General features: G+C 51.2%; 7 protein-coding genes across 7 annotated transcripts; 2 read left to right on the forward strand and 5 right to left on the reverse strand.

Moving 5' to 3' along the window:
* Nucleotides 1-521, reverse strand: POSPLADRAFT_1051684 (hypothetical protein; the record flags this gene model as incomplete). Its single annotated transcript, XM_024480196.1, has 4 exons — nucleotides 1-109; nucleotides 164-229; nucleotides 287-358; nucleotides 412-521. The coding sequence occupies 4 exons, from the start codon at nucleotides 519-521 to the stop codon at nucleotides 1-3; spliced, it is 357 nt and encodes a 118-aa protein (XP_024344346.1).
* A 553-nt stretch (nucleotides 522-1,074) lies between these two features.
* On the reverse strand, nucleotides 1,075-1,990 carry POSPLADRAFT_1072419 (hypothetical protein). The gene is made up of 4 exons (XM_024482515.1): nucleotides 1,845-1,990; nucleotides 1,710-1,790; nucleotides 1,635-1,658; nucleotides 1,075-1,583 (listed from the first exon to the last, which is right to left on the reverse strand). The coding sequence occupies exons 1-4, from the start codon at nucleotides 1,931-1,933 to the stop codon at nucleotides 1,358-1,360; spliced, it is 420 nt and encodes a 139-aa protein (XP_024344347.1). The 5' UTR covers nucleotides 1,934-1,990; the 3' UTR covers nucleotides 1,075-1,357.
* A 635-nt stretch (nucleotides 1,991-2,625) lies between these two features.
* Nucleotides 2,626-4,905, forward strand: POSPLADRAFT_1164956 (hypothetical protein; the record flags this gene model as incomplete). The annotated part of the gene is made up of 11 exons (XM_024487854.1): nucleotides 2,626-2,822; nucleotides 2,872-2,931; nucleotides 2,983-3,323; nucleotides 3,381-3,491; nucleotides 3,549-3,629; nucleotides 3,679-3,711; nucleotides 3,769-3,789; nucleotides 3,841-4,088; nucleotides 4,143-4,159; nucleotides 4,220-4,370; nucleotides 4,420-4,905. 11 exons carry the CDS (start codon nucleotides 2,629-2,631, stop codon nucleotides 4,648-4,650), a joined length of 1,488 nt encoding a protein of 495 aa, XP_024344348.1. The 3' UTR covers nucleotides 4,651-4,905.
* A 517-nt stretch (nucleotides 4,906-5,422) lies between these two features.
* Nucleotides 5,423-5,947, reverse strand: POSPLADRAFT_1064154 (hypothetical protein; the record flags this gene model as incomplete). The annotated part of the gene is made up of 3 exons (XM_024481768.1): nucleotides 5,853-5,947; nucleotides 5,712-5,799; nucleotides 5,423-5,685 (listed from the first exon to the last, which is right to left on the reverse strand). Exons 2-3 carry the CDS (start codon nucleotides 5,767-5,769, stop codon nucleotides 5,423-5,425), a joined length of 321 nt encoding a protein of 106 aa, XP_024344349.1. The 5' UTR covers nucleotides 5,770-5,799; nucleotides 5,853-5,947.
* A 1,691-nt stretch (nucleotides 5,948-7,638) lies between these two features.
* On the forward strand, nucleotides 7,639-9,518 carry POSPLADRAFT_1042765 (hypothetical protein; the record flags this gene model as incomplete). The annotated part of the gene is made up of 7 exons (XM_024478159.1): nucleotides 7,639-7,757; nucleotides 7,807-8,255; nucleotides 8,481-8,561; nucleotides 8,618-8,723; nucleotides 8,788-9,025; nucleotides 9,168-9,318; nucleotides 9,421-9,518. 7 exons carry the CDS (start codon nucleotides 7,639-7,641, stop codon nucleotides 9,516-9,518), a joined length of 1,242 nt encoding a protein of 413 aa, XP_024344350.1.
* A 926-nt stretch (nucleotides 9,519-10,444) lies between these two features.
* Nucleotides 10,445-11,570, reverse strand: POSPLADRAFT_1038055 (hypothetical protein). Its single transcript, XM_024477319.1, has 4 exons — nucleotides 11,313-11,570; nucleotides 10,927-11,262; nucleotides 10,762-10,875; nucleotides 10,445-10,710 (listed from the first exon to the last, which is right to left on the reverse strand). Exons 1-4 carry the CDS (start codon nucleotides 11,461-11,463, stop codon nucleotides 10,556-10,558), a joined length of 756 nt encoding a protein of 251 aa, XP_024344351.1. The 5' UTR covers nucleotides 11,464-11,570; the 3' UTR covers nucleotides 10,445-10,555.
* A 3,536-nt stretch (nucleotides 11,571-15,106) lies between these two features.
* Nucleotides 15,107-16,377, reverse strand: POSPLADRAFT_1038056 (hypothetical protein). The gene is made up of 6 exons (XM_024477320.1): nucleotides 16,337-16,377; nucleotides 16,241-16,286; nucleotides 16,052-16,185; nucleotides 15,706-15,997; nucleotides 15,554-15,647; nucleotides 15,107-15,502 (listed from the first exon to the last, which is right to left on the reverse strand). Exons 3-6 carry the CDS (start codon nucleotides 16,180-16,182, stop codon nucleotides 15,216-15,218), a joined length of 804 nt encoding a protein of 267 aa, XP_024344352.1. The 5' UTR covers nucleotides 16,183-16,185; nucleotides 16,241-16,286; nucleotides 16,337-16,377; the 3' UTR covers nucleotides 15,107-15,215.
* Between the last annotated feature and the right edge of the window lie 1,200 nt (nucleotides 16,378-17,577).

Genomic DNA, 17,577 nt, shown 5'->3' on the forward strand with positions numbered 1-17,577 from the left:
TCACGGCTTGGGCGGAGGCTTAGGCTTGGGCGGAGGCTTAGGCTTCTGCTTTATGGCGACTGTGACGGGAGTGGGCGGTCCCCTGAGGATCCATATGTCATCAAGCTCTCTTAAAATCACATCAGCGTTAGCAAGACAGTATATTTGTATAAGTATTACGAACTCAGGATCATCGTCGTCATCATCGTCATCGCCCTCTTCATCGTCGTTGTCAGGAGCAACAGGGACCCTTCGTAAAGGCATGCATGTCAGTCACAATCATATACATCTAAATCACGCTAGCTACCTCGTGGACGGAAGCGCAACACCTTCACCTGTCGTGGCTGAAACTGACAGCTCCTTGTCCTCCAGCTGGAGACTGTCGACCTGCTTTCAGTATCGATAACGAAGAAACACGTCGGCAGGACGCACGCTGACGGAGCTTCTGGGGTGCTCGCTTCGGTCAATGGCGAGCCATCCTCCGACAGCGGCGTCGCATCAGCGATAGCGGGGTTCTCTGTCGCGGGGTTCACGGCGGCCATATCCGTCTAAGCTTCGTTCTTCGAGAGCAGTTGAGTATGAGGTGAGATATGCAAATGACGGGGGAATGGTATGCTCAGCTATATATGTGTGCGATCTCAGGCGCCGAACTTCACCACTCAAAGAGGCAGCGAATGGCTATCCTCAGTGGTTCAAACCTTCGCATACAGGATTATCTTCATGGCGCTTTTGTGGTCTGATACATGCGGCAAGTAGAACAGCCGCTTCTGAAGACAGTATGCTTCTCTGGTTCTCGAAGCTCATTTGAACATGCTGTGTGAAGACTAGAGGTACATCGCCTAGCTCCAATACACCACACTTACTGTGCATCCGGAGGTTCTGTCCTGTGCTATCACTGATGCAATGCATTGTATGCGAGCCGGAGCCTACTAAGAAGCAGACACGGTGCGTTAAAACAAGCGGGGCAGTATGTACAATACGTTCTATTGGATTGGTCAGTGGGTACTTCGATGCCAGCGTTATAGAAGCGTACAGGGTTTGTTGCTGTCCTGCCTTCCCGCTAGCATTCGTTGCAAACTGTGGAGCTCACTGAATCCGGGGATAAAATCAGGGGCTTCCGGTGGGCCTCGAACAGCCTCAAAAACAAATTGATACACTGCACCATGAACAAAGCACCGCCTTACTTGAAGTATCGAAGAGAAGATTTCCAGACCGGATCGGATTTATACCACCAAACGCACAGAGTATAGGTGTAGCATTCTCGAGCGTGAATCGAAGAGTACGGAGAACTGGAATTGATGGGGAAACTACAAACAGCGGTCCGCGGAAGAGTGTGTACTATGCAAGTGAAATCGGTTCCATCGACGGCATCAACTTCTCAGCGACGTTGAGGTGTAGCGGACGTAGATTGATGCTGAGCGTTGGAGCCATCCTTGCCAGTATTGACGTTCGCAGGTGTCTTTGCTTGACCAGAAGCAGTAGTCGACTTGTTGCCGATAGAAGCGGACGAGGGTTTCCTTGTGCCACGTTTCTGACTCGGAATGCCGCTTGTAACAGCGGTCATCGAGCCCCTGGGGCGCCATATGAATGTTTCATCTTCGCCGCTGATTCCTAGCGTTAACACTGGCAATGTGGACAAGCAGAGATTTCCTCACTCAGACGAGTCTTCACCAGCATCCCTACTCGGAATCTGTCAGAGACGGTCCGCAAAGGTGATGCAATGGACACACCTGTGTGCCTCATCATCTTCATCAAGATCGCGTAGACCGTTCACCCGGTGAACTTGAAGTAGAATGGCGGCTTCAGCGGTCCTGTGGTAGCAGCACTGGGTCAACATAAATGAATCGCAGAACAAAAATGCCCACTGGATGTTTGTGGACCCGACGGGCTCCACGGCTGAACTATGAGTCACAAGGCCAGAATGAGGGAGCTCATTGAGTGCGTGGTCAGTCATGTTATTGTGCGTCGGAAGTGGAGGTGAAGGAGTCGAGATTCATCTGTCTTAAAAGGTGTCCGACGATATTTGTGACACGGGGCAATGCTCTTGGACCATGCTTCCTTCCCTAGGAAAATTCTAGGTGTGAAATAACACAGCAAAGCGCGGCATGTTGACATATTTGATATGCGATATAGTGAGCGTATGGAGAGTATTTGGAATCCGAGGATACTAGCAGGACGGGGCGCTGGGGGCTCCAGTGTGACCGTCGATTCTGTGCGGTATGAAAGCTCCGCATGAGGCTTCCAAGTTGTGCAGTAGGCGATGCTAGATGTTCTCTAGTGGAGCGACGATGAAGAGTCGATTGTCTGAGATCGGGATCTTGTTAAACAGGCGTCCCAAGTATCCTTGGGCGTCTAGTACTGCCACATAATAGTATTTTCGCACTGCCTCCAGTGTAATAACTATGCTGCCTCCATCCCGAAAAATGGATATCCGTCAGGGACCGGAGCATCATATCGGCTCCTCGTGTATCACAATGCTGAATATGGAGGTCCAGCACGGAGACTCAAGATTTTGCGCCGGTATGTATTAGCTAACGTGTCGTAAACGCATTGGAGAGGAGCCCATTTCCCTCAGAATTCAATCTGCAGTCATTTGGCATATAAATGCGCCCGTCTGGGGGGTGACACACTCCCTGCCCTTTCCCCGCGATGCACGAAGTTTCGCCACAGTGTATTGCAAGAGAGAGTACGGACAGCTTCATTGTGAGCTTTCCTGGGACGACAACGACGGATGTGGACTCTGTAGATGTGCCCTTTCAAATCGAGCTTCCGGACTACTGCCAGGGGAGCATGCTGCAGCCCACCACTGCACTTCGAAATGACCGGTACAATACAACAGAAATGTACGTCCTCTCGTTCCCCTGTCGACAAGGAGCTGAATTCTCCCCGTAGGGTTTATCCAACCTCAGTCAATATAGTAGCTGGAGTACATAGCACCGCTTGCCTCATAGAGCACGTCCTGCGTTTTGCGCCCACGTAACGATTACTCACCTCATTTCTCAGGCCTAAGTATCTCCCGATGAGTTGGGCTCATCATGTCAATCCTGAAGGAGCGAACTACTATGTAAACAATGCCGGTGCCGTCTGCGTCGTCACAGATGCCCCACTTCATAAGCAAGATATCCGCGAGAAGATACACGCCTCTGTCGAGAAAATCCATATTCTCGTCGAACATTTAGGATTCAAATTGCCTGCAGACTGTGAATTGTATATCAAGCCTTGCAGTACTAGCGACAAGGTGTCGTATTATTTTGTGGATCATGACAGTCAGACCGAATTCTGGCTTCAAAATGTGGATAGCGAGGAATTGGATATACCGGATGTCTCGTCCATCGAGCATTTAAGTGGGTATTATATCTGTTCATCCAGTTGTATCGTCATGACCTAGGCTCCACGCACAGAATACATTCTCCAAGAGCATTACTGGACTCATGTTGAATACTTCCCTCATCGATCGGTGTCAACTAAGCATCGCGATGAGCTGGTCAATATGTTACGCCATGCACAAGTCGGTACGCGCATCAATCCGTTCATTACACTTCGAGGCCTGGCTCAGGCTTTGTCTGTAGATCAGCTCACATCCGACAGCTCGACCTTTCCGTATGACGCTGAACATTGCACAAAATTTCTGGCATTAATCGAAGGCAGTGGTATGTACATACTATATCACTATTCGCGCGCGCTCATGTATAGTGGCAGATATTGATAATCCCTACATGACATGTGTTATTGGTATGGCATGCGCTACTAGCAGGTCAAAATATTCAGGCTGATATCAGGATCATGTAGCACGCCTCTGGATAGTAATCTGTACGTCATGGAACTAGTTTCGTGTTCTTAGACATCTCAAATTCTCCGCAGCACAACAGAGGTTCACTCAATTCTACGCAGAAGATCATGCGCGCTTGTGCCGATTCCAAAGGCGGTTTGAGCTCTCGCCTGTCGTCCAGGATATCAAGGCGCAGATATGTTCGGCTCTTCTTTTTGGTATGCCTAGCAGCATCCAGAAAGACTTGGAGCAGCTTTTCGTCGATCGCATCGTTTATGGAATGCACTGGCGCAAATTTATGCTGACGCAAGAACGCAGCTGGCGGGAATCTGCCTATTTGGTGAGCCTGCTACATAGTAACGGGGATGATTGTATATCTAACGTGCTGTCACAGTCTGCTGGACTCATTACGTATGTATCTATGCTCGATATGTGAATGATCAAGCGCTGATGAAGGTTGACGTCCATCAGGGCTACCGCAATTGCTCTTCGCTTCTCTCGGTCTCTCTTATGCCTGACTACTGGCGCGGTCTCTCTTATGCTCTCCCTGGGCGCATTGGGGTCGAGCATTGCACTGCTTCAACGATACGTTAAGGGTGGTGAAATGAATGCCGCCACAGCGGTCAGCCCCGCCCTTGCCTCTGCGATTCACTGCCTGACTTTTGGAACAGGCCCAACACATCACGGAGGTCGAGCATGACAAATACGGCTTTGGACCTATTGCCGCGATACACAGCCTTCCGAGAGCCCTGATCTACTGGACCTTGGTCGCCCTTGCCTTCCACACGCTATCATATGCGCTCACAACGCAGAGCATCACCATGATAGCGACAACCATCACAATGATGATATTGGCCGGCACCATATCCTTCAAGTCGAGGAGCCTACTTAGCAATAAATAACGGACGTCAGCCGTGATATATTTTAATGCTTGGCTTGGTCACCTTCAGGGTCTTGAACAGGTTGAAGGTATCACGCAGCATCTTCACCTGGCCTAAAGGCTTAAAATGGAGGGCCTTAGTCATCATTATCGTGCTATCTGTATATCTCAGGTAGCGCAGAACTGACGTCCATAGTCGTGCTTTCGCGATTCAACATCGTCTTTACGTTATGCAATAGTAGCTTGATGTATTTGGAAAACAAGCTAGTTTTGTGTTATTTTCTTGCGTCACACTTCCTTCAGCGATGTCAGTGGATTTGCGCTTTCACTGCGCAATGTCAATTGTGCGTGGCATGCTTGTCGGAGTGAAACACTGACAGTGTCTACTCATCGATCGTCTGGCGAGTCGAAGGCGTACGCCATCTCATCAGTTCGCTTGGACTTAGACTCGACGCGGAATTGGTTTTCCACACGGACAATCTGCTTTGAAGAAGCATAAACGTAGGTATGCATGATTTGGATAGTACGTCCTTTCAGTCAATAGTCTTCTTCAAGATCATTCGTTCATGATGCATTTGCTTTCCATTGGAAGGAGACCCAACAACATGAACTGAACAATAGCGTATAAAAATTCAAAGAGAGCGAGTGTTCGTCCTGACATTCATATAAACCTCCCAGTCCGACGAGACTCAATACGAAAAACACGCTTGTACGACGAACACGGAGAAAATATTCACATCCAGGCAGTACTGTACGTATATCATCCACCTCAACGATACAGGTCACATTATCAATCAAGCTGAAGCTGCAGGCTCGCCTTTGAGCTGCCCATCTCCTTCAGCATCGTTCTTGCCGGAGCCGTCGCGTGTTGATTCATCTCCGCCGTTGATATCAGATTCAGACCCAGCGGGTTCGGCCTTAGTCTTGGTCTTAGATTTGGTCTTAGATTTGGTCTTAGATTTGGGAAAGGGTAAAGCCTTGGTAACAGCGGTGGGATTTCCCCGGGGTAGCCACCCGAGCTCATCGTCCTCGCTGCGTTCGGGCGAGTTTAGGAACGCTAACGCATATAGTATGTTCACGTACTCGCTGGATTGTTCGGGTGAGTTAGGTATACCATCGGTGTCGGGGCGGTAAATGACATGATCGGAAGACATTGCTTCTGCTATCTCTTCTATGGAAGAGGAATAAGAGAGGCATATTTTCTGTACTTGACAGACGACGTACCACCTCTAGCTTGAGTCCAGAGATTGGAGAACGGGTACAATCGCCACAAGCCAAGTTAGTCTCAGACTACACGTGGGTTGAAGGTTGGAAGAACCGAGAGGGGACGTGGTCAGCAATAGGCCGTCAGAGGTGAACAGATTAAATACCTTTGTGAGCGTCCATATAGGTGAATGCAGTGCAGGAAACATTTCATCGATGTCCGTCCGGTGCAGAGCGGTGCACAGATACAAAGGACCTGCATACTTGGGAAATTTGTCAAGCATGCGCGGAATATCCGTGCGGTATGATGATTGGTACAAATAAGAGACCATGAACCAATTGCGAGCACGATGCTCCGGACCTGGAGCAGTCCGGTACACTGCTGTAACGTGGATGGGAGTCATAAAGCATCGTGATCCCGCCAATTGGTAAGAGAATGCGAGCGTGATGGCAAGGCAATAACGAGCAACTGTCAGGCCCGGCCTTTAAATCTAAGGGTAGGGCAGGCCCGAATGACCTCAATATAATCGTCAGAACTCCAGAACATAGGGGCTTACACAGGACACCGGATTAAGTTATTAGCTTCCTCTTATTACGACAGTGCCCTTCCGAACGCAGGGATTTCAGGCTTCGTAGCGATTACGAAGTCGCTGTTGGTTAAAATTCTCAATGATCTACGTCAATCATTTGTGCAGTCCCCGTGGTCTGCGAACTTGAGCTTGGGCTCGTGGACCACGACTGTGGTACATCTGCATGATGATCGCAATCGGGCGGAAGCGGATGCGATTGTGTCTTCGTTCGGACCTTGAATTTCTCAATTCCGCGGGCTTGTACTCCATACAGCGTAGGTACATGTAGAGTGCAGCCGAGCCGGACCTTGATTTTACTGTCGCATGAGTTGGGTACAGCTAGAGCTTTCCCGCTCATCCTTAGAAACATCTGACTATGATCAGATTATCCATTAATTAGGTGTGCACCTATCTCGATTCTGGATATGCCACTGCGCACGATGCTTCTTTGATATCTGGCGCCCCAAGCATATACTCTAGCGGATAGAGATCATCCATAGTCCTTAGTGTTTACATTCAAGAAGTACTAATGCAGAGGCCAACCCCAGGATGCCCCTTCAGTGATGCAGGCACCACGCTTGGTAACGCTTTGGGTATTTACACAGGTAGATCAAACCCTATTTACTTGGAGGTGTACTCCTGTTAACCTGTTTCTTCAGGCGTTTGCAACGACTGTTGCCAATATTTTTGGTCTGCTCAACGCTTTCGTGTGCTGTGCACTTCCTCCGGCACGTCGACCTTCAATATGCCACATGGGATCGAGTAGACTCCCAAAGAGGCAGGTTGCCGATGACTCGCCAACAACCGAATCACCCCTACATTCCCAAATATCTCAGTATGGCGGCCTTTGCGGATACCGCGGCCTTTGTGACGAAAATATATACCTATTCTGATGCATTATCTTCTCGGCGTGCAACTGGATCCAGCATATTCCCCAGTCTAGCTATGTGCCCCAAGTCGTTGCATGGTATCAACAATCTGATGGTGCTGTATAAAATTGAGGGCCTCTGGACGCAATCCTCGTTTCATTTCCAGGTACGATCTGTCGCCACTATCATTCAGATATACAGATCCGGAACAACTCCTATGGACAAGCGCGACCCAGTATAAATATCTGTGTGGCGCACAGATCACACATATTTCTTCTGGCGCTCCTCCTGTTGTCTACCTTGACGTCTTCGGCCTACTTCCTCTAATCTGCTGCACGTCGACCGCTAGTCACCTCCGTTGCTGACTTCATGGATCCCTCAACAGATACTCCGGATGATATGACCATAGTCCCTCCCTCATACGCCGACGACGGCTTGTTGCAGGCCACCACCGCAGTGAAGAATCAACGCTACGACACGGATACTATGTAAGATGCTATAGCTCTTATTTACAAACCTATGTTAACCATGCTGTAGTGTCTATCCTACTGAGATCAGGATCCCTGCCAGCACTCATAGCGCCACATGCCTTCCCGAGTGCGTTTTACCTTGCGTGTTCGAGAGCGAGGCACTCACTTCGGCCAGACCCGCTTATGTACCTCAAGGGTGGACGCCACACATCAATCCTGAAGGTGCACCATACTGGGTGAACACATTGCCGACTATATGCATCGTCACGGACGCCCCGATGCATAAGCGGGACGTTTACGAGAAGGTGCTGGCCTCCACCGAGATGATACAAGACTTTGCAGAGCGTCTCGACTTCAAGTGGCCGAAGAATAGCGAGCTCTACGTGCGGCCTCAGGAAGGCAATGATGGCTGCGCCTACTACATCGTAGACCATGACTACCAGACAGAGTTGTGGTTGCAGGATATGGATACCCAAGTCTTGGACATCCCGGATGCTTCGTCCATGGACCATCTCAGTGAGTTTCGTCAGCTTACAAGTTCTCTCATCGTGCGATAGCGAGCTACCGCCGTAGGGTTTGCGTTGCAGGAACACTACTGGAGTCATGTCACATTATTTCCTCACCGACCAGTGCCCCCTCAGCTGTACCAGGAGTTAGTGAAAATTATGCGCCACGGACAAACAGGTATACCCAGTAGTCCGTCTGTCCTTGGTTCCCTGGCCCTCAGCGCACTTTTTGCAGATCATTTGACCTCAGAATCCTCGCACTTCCCGTACAACGCCGACATGTGCGAGAAATTCGTCAAGATTCTCGACGGAAAATGTAAATGTGGTCTTGCAAATCAAAGCTGCTTGCGAGTGCTGATCTTGGGTGTGCAGATGACACAGATCCGTACACGACCTGGATCGCCGGTATGTGCTTCGCTGGCGTCAAGTGGTCCTGTTTCACTGAACCCTCTCCTAGCGCGCCTTTGGCATGCAATTGGTGCGTCTGACATTCTTTGCTGAGCTCACGGAGGCCGGCTGACGTTCTGCACAGCTCTGCACAGGTTCACCCAGTTCCATGGAGAAGACCATGCGCGGCTGCACAGATTCCAGAGGCGATGTGAGGTGCCGCTCGTCGTCAACAATGCAATGATGCGGCTGTGCTCGAGGCTTCTCTTCGGGATGCCGACAGACATACAGGAAAGCCTAGGACGGCTCTACATTGATCGTGTGACGTATGACATGCACTGGCGAACCTTCATATCCGCGCAAATATGCGGCTGGCGGGAGTCCGCGTACTTGGTATGTTTGGCACAGCATCTACTTCCTCGAAGCCCATGGCGCTGATCCGTGTTCACAGGCCGCAGCTCTCCTAGTGTTCGTACTCTTCACATGGTCCTGCATCGTTGCATTATGGTGCTGATAGCTGACCACCATTCGATAGCGCGGTATCGGCCTCCACTACAAAATCCGGAAATGTCGTATATCGGTGCACCGGATTGATCTCTGCGGTCCTCGCACTGGGTTCCTTGACTGCAAGTATCATCCTGATGCACCTGTACTCCAGGGCGGGGGAGTACAACGCAAACACCGCAGTATGTCTTCATCGTTTCATGTCTTGTTCTGGGCGCCCGTTAATGACCGTTCCGCTTACGCACAGTCCGGGCACATGGATGAGATTGAACATGAAAATCTAGGGTTTTGGCCAGTCGCTCTGGCATACAGCCTCCCAAAAGCCTTGCTGTACTGGACTGTGGCCTCTCTGGCTGTGCACTTCCTCGTAGCCGTGACGTAGAGCACTGTCGGCGTTCTTGAATCGCGGTTGCCAGCACCGCCGAGGTGGCATTTCTTGTGGCGGCTATGGTAGCATGTATGTCGTGACGACAAAACAAAGCCAACCGCACAAATATCTGCGTGCGTAGGTTCAGTTTCTCTTGTGTACTATGTCGCATTTTCAACAATGCGCTACATCTATGTCTCTCGATACTGCGATTGTATTATCAGCTCCTTCACTATGTCATTATAGTTATGCGCTTGCCTACGATGCATGCCATATCTTTAAAAAAGTGCGACGTCGATACATCTATTGTACAATGTACTGCATGGGCTCTCATGGTTATCAAACTGGTTAGTGTGCAGCAGATACAATTGATAATAAAACATTGAAGAGGAACGGGCTCGTGCACAGGGTATGTCAGTACATTCTGACGAGGACTTGTCTGAACGGTAGTGAGGGGCTGCATCGAAATCCTGGGAGGGTAAACACGATCCATATAACAGAACCGGCCACAAGACGGAATAGTAGATGCAAAGACGTTGTTATCAGGAGTAGCGACAGCAGCTCGTCGAGCACGGTGCACCGCGTCGAGGGCTTAATGTCGCGACGCGAGGTGGAGCGGCCAACAAGCAAAACGCAAGGCGTTGCGCAGAAATAAAGAAAGCGAGGGCGCAGGGGTAAATACCTCAGGGCGTTGAGGTAGACGCGAGGAACCTACCGTCTGTGTGTTCAACTTGGAGGTTGCACCGGTAACTGACACCTGCACACGCTCTGGATGCGTCTAAGTCACGTTCATGTAGTCTCCTGAGAGTAGACTAGACAGTTCCTTCAACCTACTACGTTCCTTGAACGACTCTGACATGTGCGAGCCCGTCAGCCGATCGGTGATCTACATTGAGGGAAGCGGCACGCTGTAGCGAATCATCATGCCCTGGGTGAAGTTTCCTGTCTCCGGGGGGCGGCAGACCTATGGCAATATATACTGGGTGTAGATGTACAAAAAATACTACCTTCCGGAGATCCTGCGCGACGAGCGAAAAGCATCTAATATAAGTCTATACCATCTTGACCACCTTGCTACCGTCGGCAACGCCTTCCAAACTCTTTGCATCTAGGAGACCGCCTGCGCTTTTACGGCGCAGCAGCTCGTCCCACCAGCCAAACAGGAAGTCTCTCGCAATAAGCTTGAACCAGGGCGTGAACGAGTTCGCTGCGCATCCCGTGAGCACGCATTGCGCAAAATCAGGGTCGCACCGCTTACCCGGGTCGTCAAACATGGACTGCAGCTCCGCCTTGTCCACGTACTTGAAGTCCCGAATCTCGTTAAGATTGGGACTTACCGTGACATTAGCGGTCAGGAATAAGATATAGTCGACTGCACTCGGCTCAGTATTGGTTTTCTGACGCTGAGTTGCATCGCACACACCTTCATGCTCGCCCCAAACCCCATTTGATGGCGCCAGGTAGTGGATGCGGGTCAGATATTGGAATTTGTCGATCGGGGTCTGTTCCCGAGGAATCCCCAGCTCGTGCTCCAACTTCCGCCTGGCCGCGACCTTGACGCCCAGCTGGTCCTTCTCGACCTTCTCCTCCTCAAAGTCATCCAGCGGGTGCGAGCAGCAAGTGTTGGTCCACATGTCCGGGAACGTGATCTTCTCCGTGGCGCGCTGCTGCAGGAGCAGCTTGCCGTCCTCCGGCCGGAAGACGAACGCGGAGAAGGCGCGGTGGAGGAGGCCCTTGTTAATATTCTCCATGAGATGGCCTACAGGACCGTGAACCCGGCGAAGGAAAGAGAGGTGCGGCCAGGCTTACAGGTCTTCTTGTCTGCAGCCCCCAGCGGCCTGTCCTGCTCATCGACCAGGATACACCGCTCGTCCATCAGCCTTGACTGCTCGGGGTCATATTTCGAGAGGTCGATGGTGGACAGGATGGCGCGAGAGGCTTCGATGGCGGGAGACGACATGGCGCGAGTGGAACGTATGGCACGGGAAAGGAGCTGGGCGATAGGGAGCCGCATATATTTATGAAGACCAGACGAGAAAAGAGGTCGAATGGTGCGACTCGAAATAACGGACGCTCATAGGTTGCTTGTACGATCGGTACACTCGATCGAGCCTTTCTCTCTCCGCACAACACTCGATCGGGCCATATGTCACCTCCTCATTCCTGCGATGCATGGTTTCTATATCTGCTTTCATTACGCGACTTCTGCTCCAAACTATTACACGGTTGAGGCATGTCCAACCACAAATTTAATCCTGACGTCCCCCAGATGCCCGGCACCATCATTTCACCGTGATAGACAACGTTGCATACGGCTCGTCTTGAGCGACGCTGATATGATCTTTGGTTGCAAGGACTTGACCGCGACGACAATCAGTACTGCCATTATTGGCTGGCCAAACTGAAGACTCACCCAAGCAGTGATAGAAAGCAGCTGCGGCAACATGGGGGGTACTGGTCAGCTTTGGTACCACATCATCAAACGTGAGTGTGTTGGTGGCGGTCGAGAAAGTCTTGAGCTGCATTTTCGCATATCTTCCCGCGCAAGCTCAGTCAGCAGACTATACATGACACTTGCTGGCTGACACTTACTCGAGAAAGTTGAACGAGTTGCGTTCCAGCCTCAAAATGTTTGATTCTGATAATTGAGAATCTTCAAGTGCTGGGTCCTCTCCTGAGACTATCCAACAATTACCAGCTGGATAGCAGGTCCATGCCGTCATTTACTCACCATCAAACTCGAAGTTCTCGCCGATCTCCAAGTTTCTGTGGCCGAATCCAGAGGGAGAGTCGGAGTGCCTCCCAGGAACAGCTGGGCTCTCGCGTCTGCTGCTGACCGAGCTTCCCCGCAACCGAGTATCTGCACGGCCGAAGCTACGCCTCACGCTGCTGTTTCTACCGAAGTCCAATGCTCCGTTGACGGATGAGCTGGCACCAGCGTTGTCCCAAGGGAAGACCGCGCTTCGCTGGGAACCTGACAAGAGGTCGTGGCCTGGCTCCAGCAGGCCAAACTGGCTGCCAATCAGCGATACTGGCCTCGATGCATGACGAGCTTGTCCGGGCTCCTGTGAAGGCGCATCAGCGATGGATAAATGTTCATGCTCAGTAACATGAAAGCCGCCCACCTCCGAAGAACGCTGTCTGGACTCATGGTCCCAATTGTAGCCCCCTTGCTGGGCCTCTGTGCATTATAATGAACACGAGTAGACGCCCAGGCAGGCTTCAGCACTCACGCAAGTCCGCAACATTCTCGCCATCCATCATGAACCCCCTGTCCATGTCGACGTCTTGTAAGCCAAACTTGTCGGCATCGTCGTTGCCCATGAGCTCATCTTCGATTCGTTGCTCGTTGATTTTCCTGCGTTTTGTGGGCGGCTGTCCTGTAAAATAGTTGGATTGTTGTAACGCAACGTGATCCAATTTCTGGCTGACCTTGAGTCTCCAGGTGGAGTGCGCCGGCGCGAGCCTCCACCTGCAGCCTGAAGTTTTCTGTCCAGAAGTCGACAAGAACCGGTGCGTTCACTGCACGCAACGCTCATCAGTATTGGTGCTCCTTCCGTAAACTGACCTAGTCATACACCCGCGCGGAATACCCCATATCATCTCTTCAATGAGTTTGCCGCTTTCCTTCTCGAATTTCTTTTGGACAAGATCGCGCCTGATGTTCTCCTGGCCCTCTACATAGTTTTCTCGAGCGGCCTGTGCATAGCATATAAACAGCGTGTTCGCATTCGATGAACAGCCTTACCTTGAGCTCATCGTCCGTCAATTCAGTCCGGGCATCCAGGAGCAATCTCACACGTTTCGTCTTCCTTTGCGCCGGTTTGTTCTGAGCTCCGTCTTCAAGATGCGGTCCGGCAACAGCGTCGATGCCACCGTCCTGAACGGGACTGAAAGGCATAAGGGGCACGATGATAGACCCCTCAAGCATATGAGATCCTACAAAGGTTCCTATCAATTCAAGTGGGGCGCGCAGGAAAATAGAAGGGGCATTGCCTTCATGAGGTTCCGCTGTTACTTCTCGCGGCTGGTCAGCGTCGAACTGGAAGTCCATCGCGAGACCACCATCCTGCTGATTGAGGGAAAACAGACCCGCATCCATGCTGCTCCTGGAAAGATTGACATCGGTCAGTCTGGTAAGGTAGTGCTTTTTATATCTACTAACTCGTCCCTGCCCCTGACTGGCGACCCGCCCCAGCCCTCACCAAGCTCCCGGGCAAGATCATCGCCCAAGTCGCCGCCAAAGTCAAGGCCTCCCGGTAGAGCAAACAAGTCGTCGTTGAAGTCGAGGCCCCCGTCAATCTGAGACGACGAAGGCACAATGCCACCGAAGCCCGATCCGTTAAACGACGCGTCAAATGAGCCAGAGAGCAGGTGATCGTGGTGCTCGTCCAGTGTATGCAGATTCGCCCTTGCATTCTCGATCGCCGAAGAAGGAGGCTTCGACCTCGGTTTACCTTTCTGCTTTGCTTTCTTGGCTGTAGGATCGAACTCATCGTCCGACTCTTCGGAGTCGGACCCCGCTTTCGTAGCTGATGACGCCATGAGCCTCATCATCACTACACTTAGACTAAAATATGCATACCACCCTTGGCAGTTTCGTCCCAGTCCTATGTACGTAGATGGGAGCATGCACACAGCAAGACCGGATGATAAGTACATACCCCGAAGATATTGCCAAAATCAATCGCAAATAGGGTACCCGGCTCAGCAGCGAGAGTCAAGGCATCCGGTCTATATGATTGCAATATTGACACGGATATACTCAGTGAGATTAAGAAACGATGACGCACCGCATGCTGGGTTGGGCCATCTGCAATTCCGCTGACTGTGCTAATGTATGGAATTCCTGGACTGCCTTTCTAAGTGAATTGAAGCATGTCGTGACATCTGTCAAGAAGATCTCTTGCTTGACTGCAAGCGCAGTGTTAGTCAGACGGTTCATTGGATATAAAACATGTGGGAGACCTTTGTAGACCCTACAACGGCCAATTAGGGCGCATATATGCAGCAAAGAGATGACTTACCTAGCTACACCAATCATGAGATTGCTCGAGAGACGCAGCGCGAGAGGTTCAGCGGGCTGCGCGATCAATCCGCATAGTTGTGATATGTCCGCAGTAAGGACAGAACGTTTTGGGAGTTTCTTGAAGGACGACTTGGCACCCAGAGTTGCAGCCAGCCTATCCGGGCGCGCTCAACCGACACATCTTACAAGAAATCGATCAGAGCGTGATACCATAACAGACCGAATCCGCTTTCTCTCCGCTCCAGAAGTTCTTGTGTGAAGAACATGATCTTGTGTACAACGCACAATAAATGTCCAAGGTGATCGAATATTGTACCTAGCTCGTGGGGCAGGAATCAAGTCGTCAGCGATACACGACCCTGAGTAACATCACAAGGGCTCACAGTGAGGTATGCCGGAAGACGTTGATTCGAAAGTCTTGCGCCTCAAACGATGAGGGAGAGAGGAGAGATAGACCACTCAAAAGGCTTGCACACTACGAGACGGCCGGTATATCGGGATGCACGCAAGGCACCGATTTATTCATGACAGCCATGACAGCAAGCCTGCCTAATCCAGAAATGGACTATTCTCCTACGATTTGCGGCAGCACTGTATTGATAGACAGAAGTTATGACAAGTGAGACGCACGACAAAGTTCTGGATTTCTGACGACTGCCTGCATGAATCGCCCCATATCACTGTCAGATGTTCGCCCAACGTCGTCCGCCCCATGCGACTAGCCTCGCGAACAGCTCATTCCGTGCACCCACCCACAAAAACTTCTCTTCGCGTTCTTCGGTTGCCCCATCTTGACTTGATTGCACCCATCGTAAGTTCAGGCCTCTCATCGGTCCGGTCTTCTTTACGCCGAGCACATGCGTCAACGGGATCATAAGCTTCGCAGAAGAAGACAGTAAAGGCGTGAAGAACAGCGTGTCAGATGCCAACGTAATGAGACCAGACGCCTTCTTGTATTGAGCAGGGAACGCTAGACACCGAGTTAACCAAGGCACAGTCAAGAGGCAATCAAGATACTCACTATATGTCTGCAGGCGAGGTTCGATGCTGCCAGTTGGTAAAGCAATGCTGGGAGACAGCGGATTCAGCGCGAGCCAGTTCTCTGGTCGCTTCCACTGCACAGATGGTGTCATGAGTACGTATTAGCATTGCTATTTCCACAACGAAACTAACCTGTCCGTCCTTGAAGAGCTTCTTCACCTCATGCGAACGCGCCTTCGTATCCACGATTCGATTTCCCCACTTTTTCCAGTCGACAGAAGTGCTCAAGCCTACAGAGCCTGCAGCCTTGGCAGGACTCTCGCCTGTCTGGCTAATATCCGATTTAGTATCTGTGTCGATTGCTGAGCCACTTTTTGCTCTATGACTTCTCGGTTTGATCTCCAGTCCACGAGCTACGCGCTGTGATATCAATCCCATAGCATAATCTCCGTCTGTGGGCACCTCGCTGAAAGGAGGAGGAAGCCTATGAAGTTACGATGAGACTAGTGTATATTCATGAACGATTGACTGTGCATACCGAGCGCGATCGGCAGGAGGGATGGCAGCCAATACAGGAATGGCGTGCCAGTACAACGCGCCCAAAGCCAAGCCTAGTAACTTCACAAGGTATTGAGACGGGAGCAGTGTTATGCAGAACACGACGCCCATGGCCTGCATGTGCGCTCAGCCGACCGAACAAGAAGTTAGATGAGAGTTTGGGGCTCACAAGGCCGTAGGTCACCGAAGAAGCGGGCCGCCGCCATAAGAAAATACTGATAAAGCCTCAATTGAAGCCAGCCTTCTTGTAAAGACCGAGACGTACTTCTTTACTCTTTCGTGAAGATCAGCAACGTCATTCACCGCTTTGAGCGCGGTCCGCTTGACATCAACGTCGCTCGCCGGAGGCGTTGAGTCGTTCGACGTCTTTATGCCTTCTGCATGTTCCTCGCTTAGACGGTCGTCTTGTGCAAGACTGTCCGAATCATCGCTGTTTTCACGTTTTGCAGCTTTCTTCAATTTCCTCTTGTTATTGAGATCCTTGATAAGGCTCCACACGTCTTGCACATCGTATGTAGGCGCAGTAACAAGTCGAGATGTTATGGCCGTGCTGAACTCACGGGCCCGAATGACTTCCTCGCGATGTTGCCGCAGTTCCTCGAGATTAGGATATGGAAGCAGTTTTCGCCGAATGAGTGAGTATAGCACCCTCAAGATAAGAGCAGGGAGGAGGAAGTTGTGATACCACAAGAACCAGTAAGCCTGATCCGCGCAGTCAGCATTTGTGGTCACTAGCGGATACAGGCGCCAGTATCACGAGTGAATGAAACTGACAGCGCAGTAAACGAGGCTCGTATTCTTGTCCTGCCACGTCGCCAGATAGACTAGGCGTTCCAGAAATGGTGCATAGACCGGAACTGTAGCCAGGTATAGCCTTTGTGCAGTGAGCTGCAGTCGATGGAGTGTGAAAGCAGGTGGAGGAGGAGGCGCGGGAGGAAGTAGAGGGACTAGATAATCCTAGACTGTGTGAATACTGATCCGACCCGACTTTCTACACTTGCAGTGAGAGCTTACCAATGCCACACGCTCCGACAGGCTAAGGTCTCGTATGGGGCGAGGGGGCGGCGAAGGAGGCTCACTGTCTTCCACAGTCTCGTCGAGACTTTCGTCATCGCCCTCAATGGCATCATTGCCGTTTTCAGTTTCGACGAGGCCCGCGGAGCTCATTGACGCGAGGAGCTGCGTGCCATCGGTAGCTCGCGCTTCTCTCACATACTACAAGCAGCTCGTCACCCATGTAGGAATTATCTTGAAAACTAGCCGCTTACGGCAGAAAAGAGATGCAGGAATCTATCTATCTCTTCGTCGTCGTAGAGCTCTCTGAGCTGATGCTCGGACAGGCCCTCGTCCTCTCTCGGCAGGGCAGGAATGCCGAACGCACCTGGGGCTAAGTCCGCCATGTCCACCTCTTCTTCAACAATTGGGTCTACGTGCGCCGTCGCCGAGGACGGCTGCCGCGGAGGGAGCCTAGGGGGCACAGCATGACGAACATCATAAGTAGCGGGG

Source organism: Postia placenta (assembly GCF_002117355.1).
Source record: "Postia placenta MAD-698-R-SB12 unplaced genomic scaffold POSPLAscaffold_1, whole genome shotgun sequence".
Classification (NCBI taxonomy): Eukaryota; Fungi; Basidiomycota; class Agaricomycetes; order Polyporales; family Adustoporiaceae; genus Rhodonia; species Rhodonia placenta.

Coding starts and splice junctions, on each gene's coding strand:
- POSPLADRAFT_1072419 (XM_024482515.1), bottom strand. CDS start 1,933: ATGACTGACCACGCACTCAATGAGCTCCCTCATTCTGGCCTTGTGACT. Junction 1,659..1,709: donor GAAGATGATGAGGCACACAG/GTGTGTCCATTG, acceptor GATTCCGAGTAG/GGATGCTGGTGAAGACTCGT. Junction 1,584..1,634: donor GCTGGTGAAGACTCGTCTGA/GTGAGGAAATCT, acceptor GCTAGGAATCAG/CGGCGAAGATGAAACATTCA.
- POSPLADRAFT_1038055 (XM_024477319.1), bottom strand. CDS start 11,463: ATGTCGTCTCCCGCCATCGAAGCCTCTCGCGCCATCCTGTCCACCATC. Junction 10,876..10,926: donor GGTTTGGGGCGAGCATGAAG/GTGTGTGCGATG, acceptor AGCCGAGTGCAG/TCGACTATATCTTATTCCTG. Junction 10,711..10,761: donor GTCCATGTTTGACGACCCGG/GTAAGCGGTGCG, acceptor CGGGATGCGCAG/CGAACTCGTTCACGCCCTGG.
- POSPLADRAFT_1038056 (XM_024477320.1), bottom strand. CDS start 16,182: ATGGGCGTCGTGTTCTGCATAACACTGCTCCCGTCTCAATACCTTGTG. Junction 15,998..16,051: donor CCTCCTGCCGATCGCGCTCG/GTATGCACAGTC, acceptor GTAACTTCATAG/GCTTCCTCCTCCTTTCAGCG. Junction 15,648..15,705: donor AGCTCTTCAAGGACGGACAG/GTTAGTTTCGTT, acceptor CCATCTGTGCAG/TGGAAGCGACCAGAGAACTG.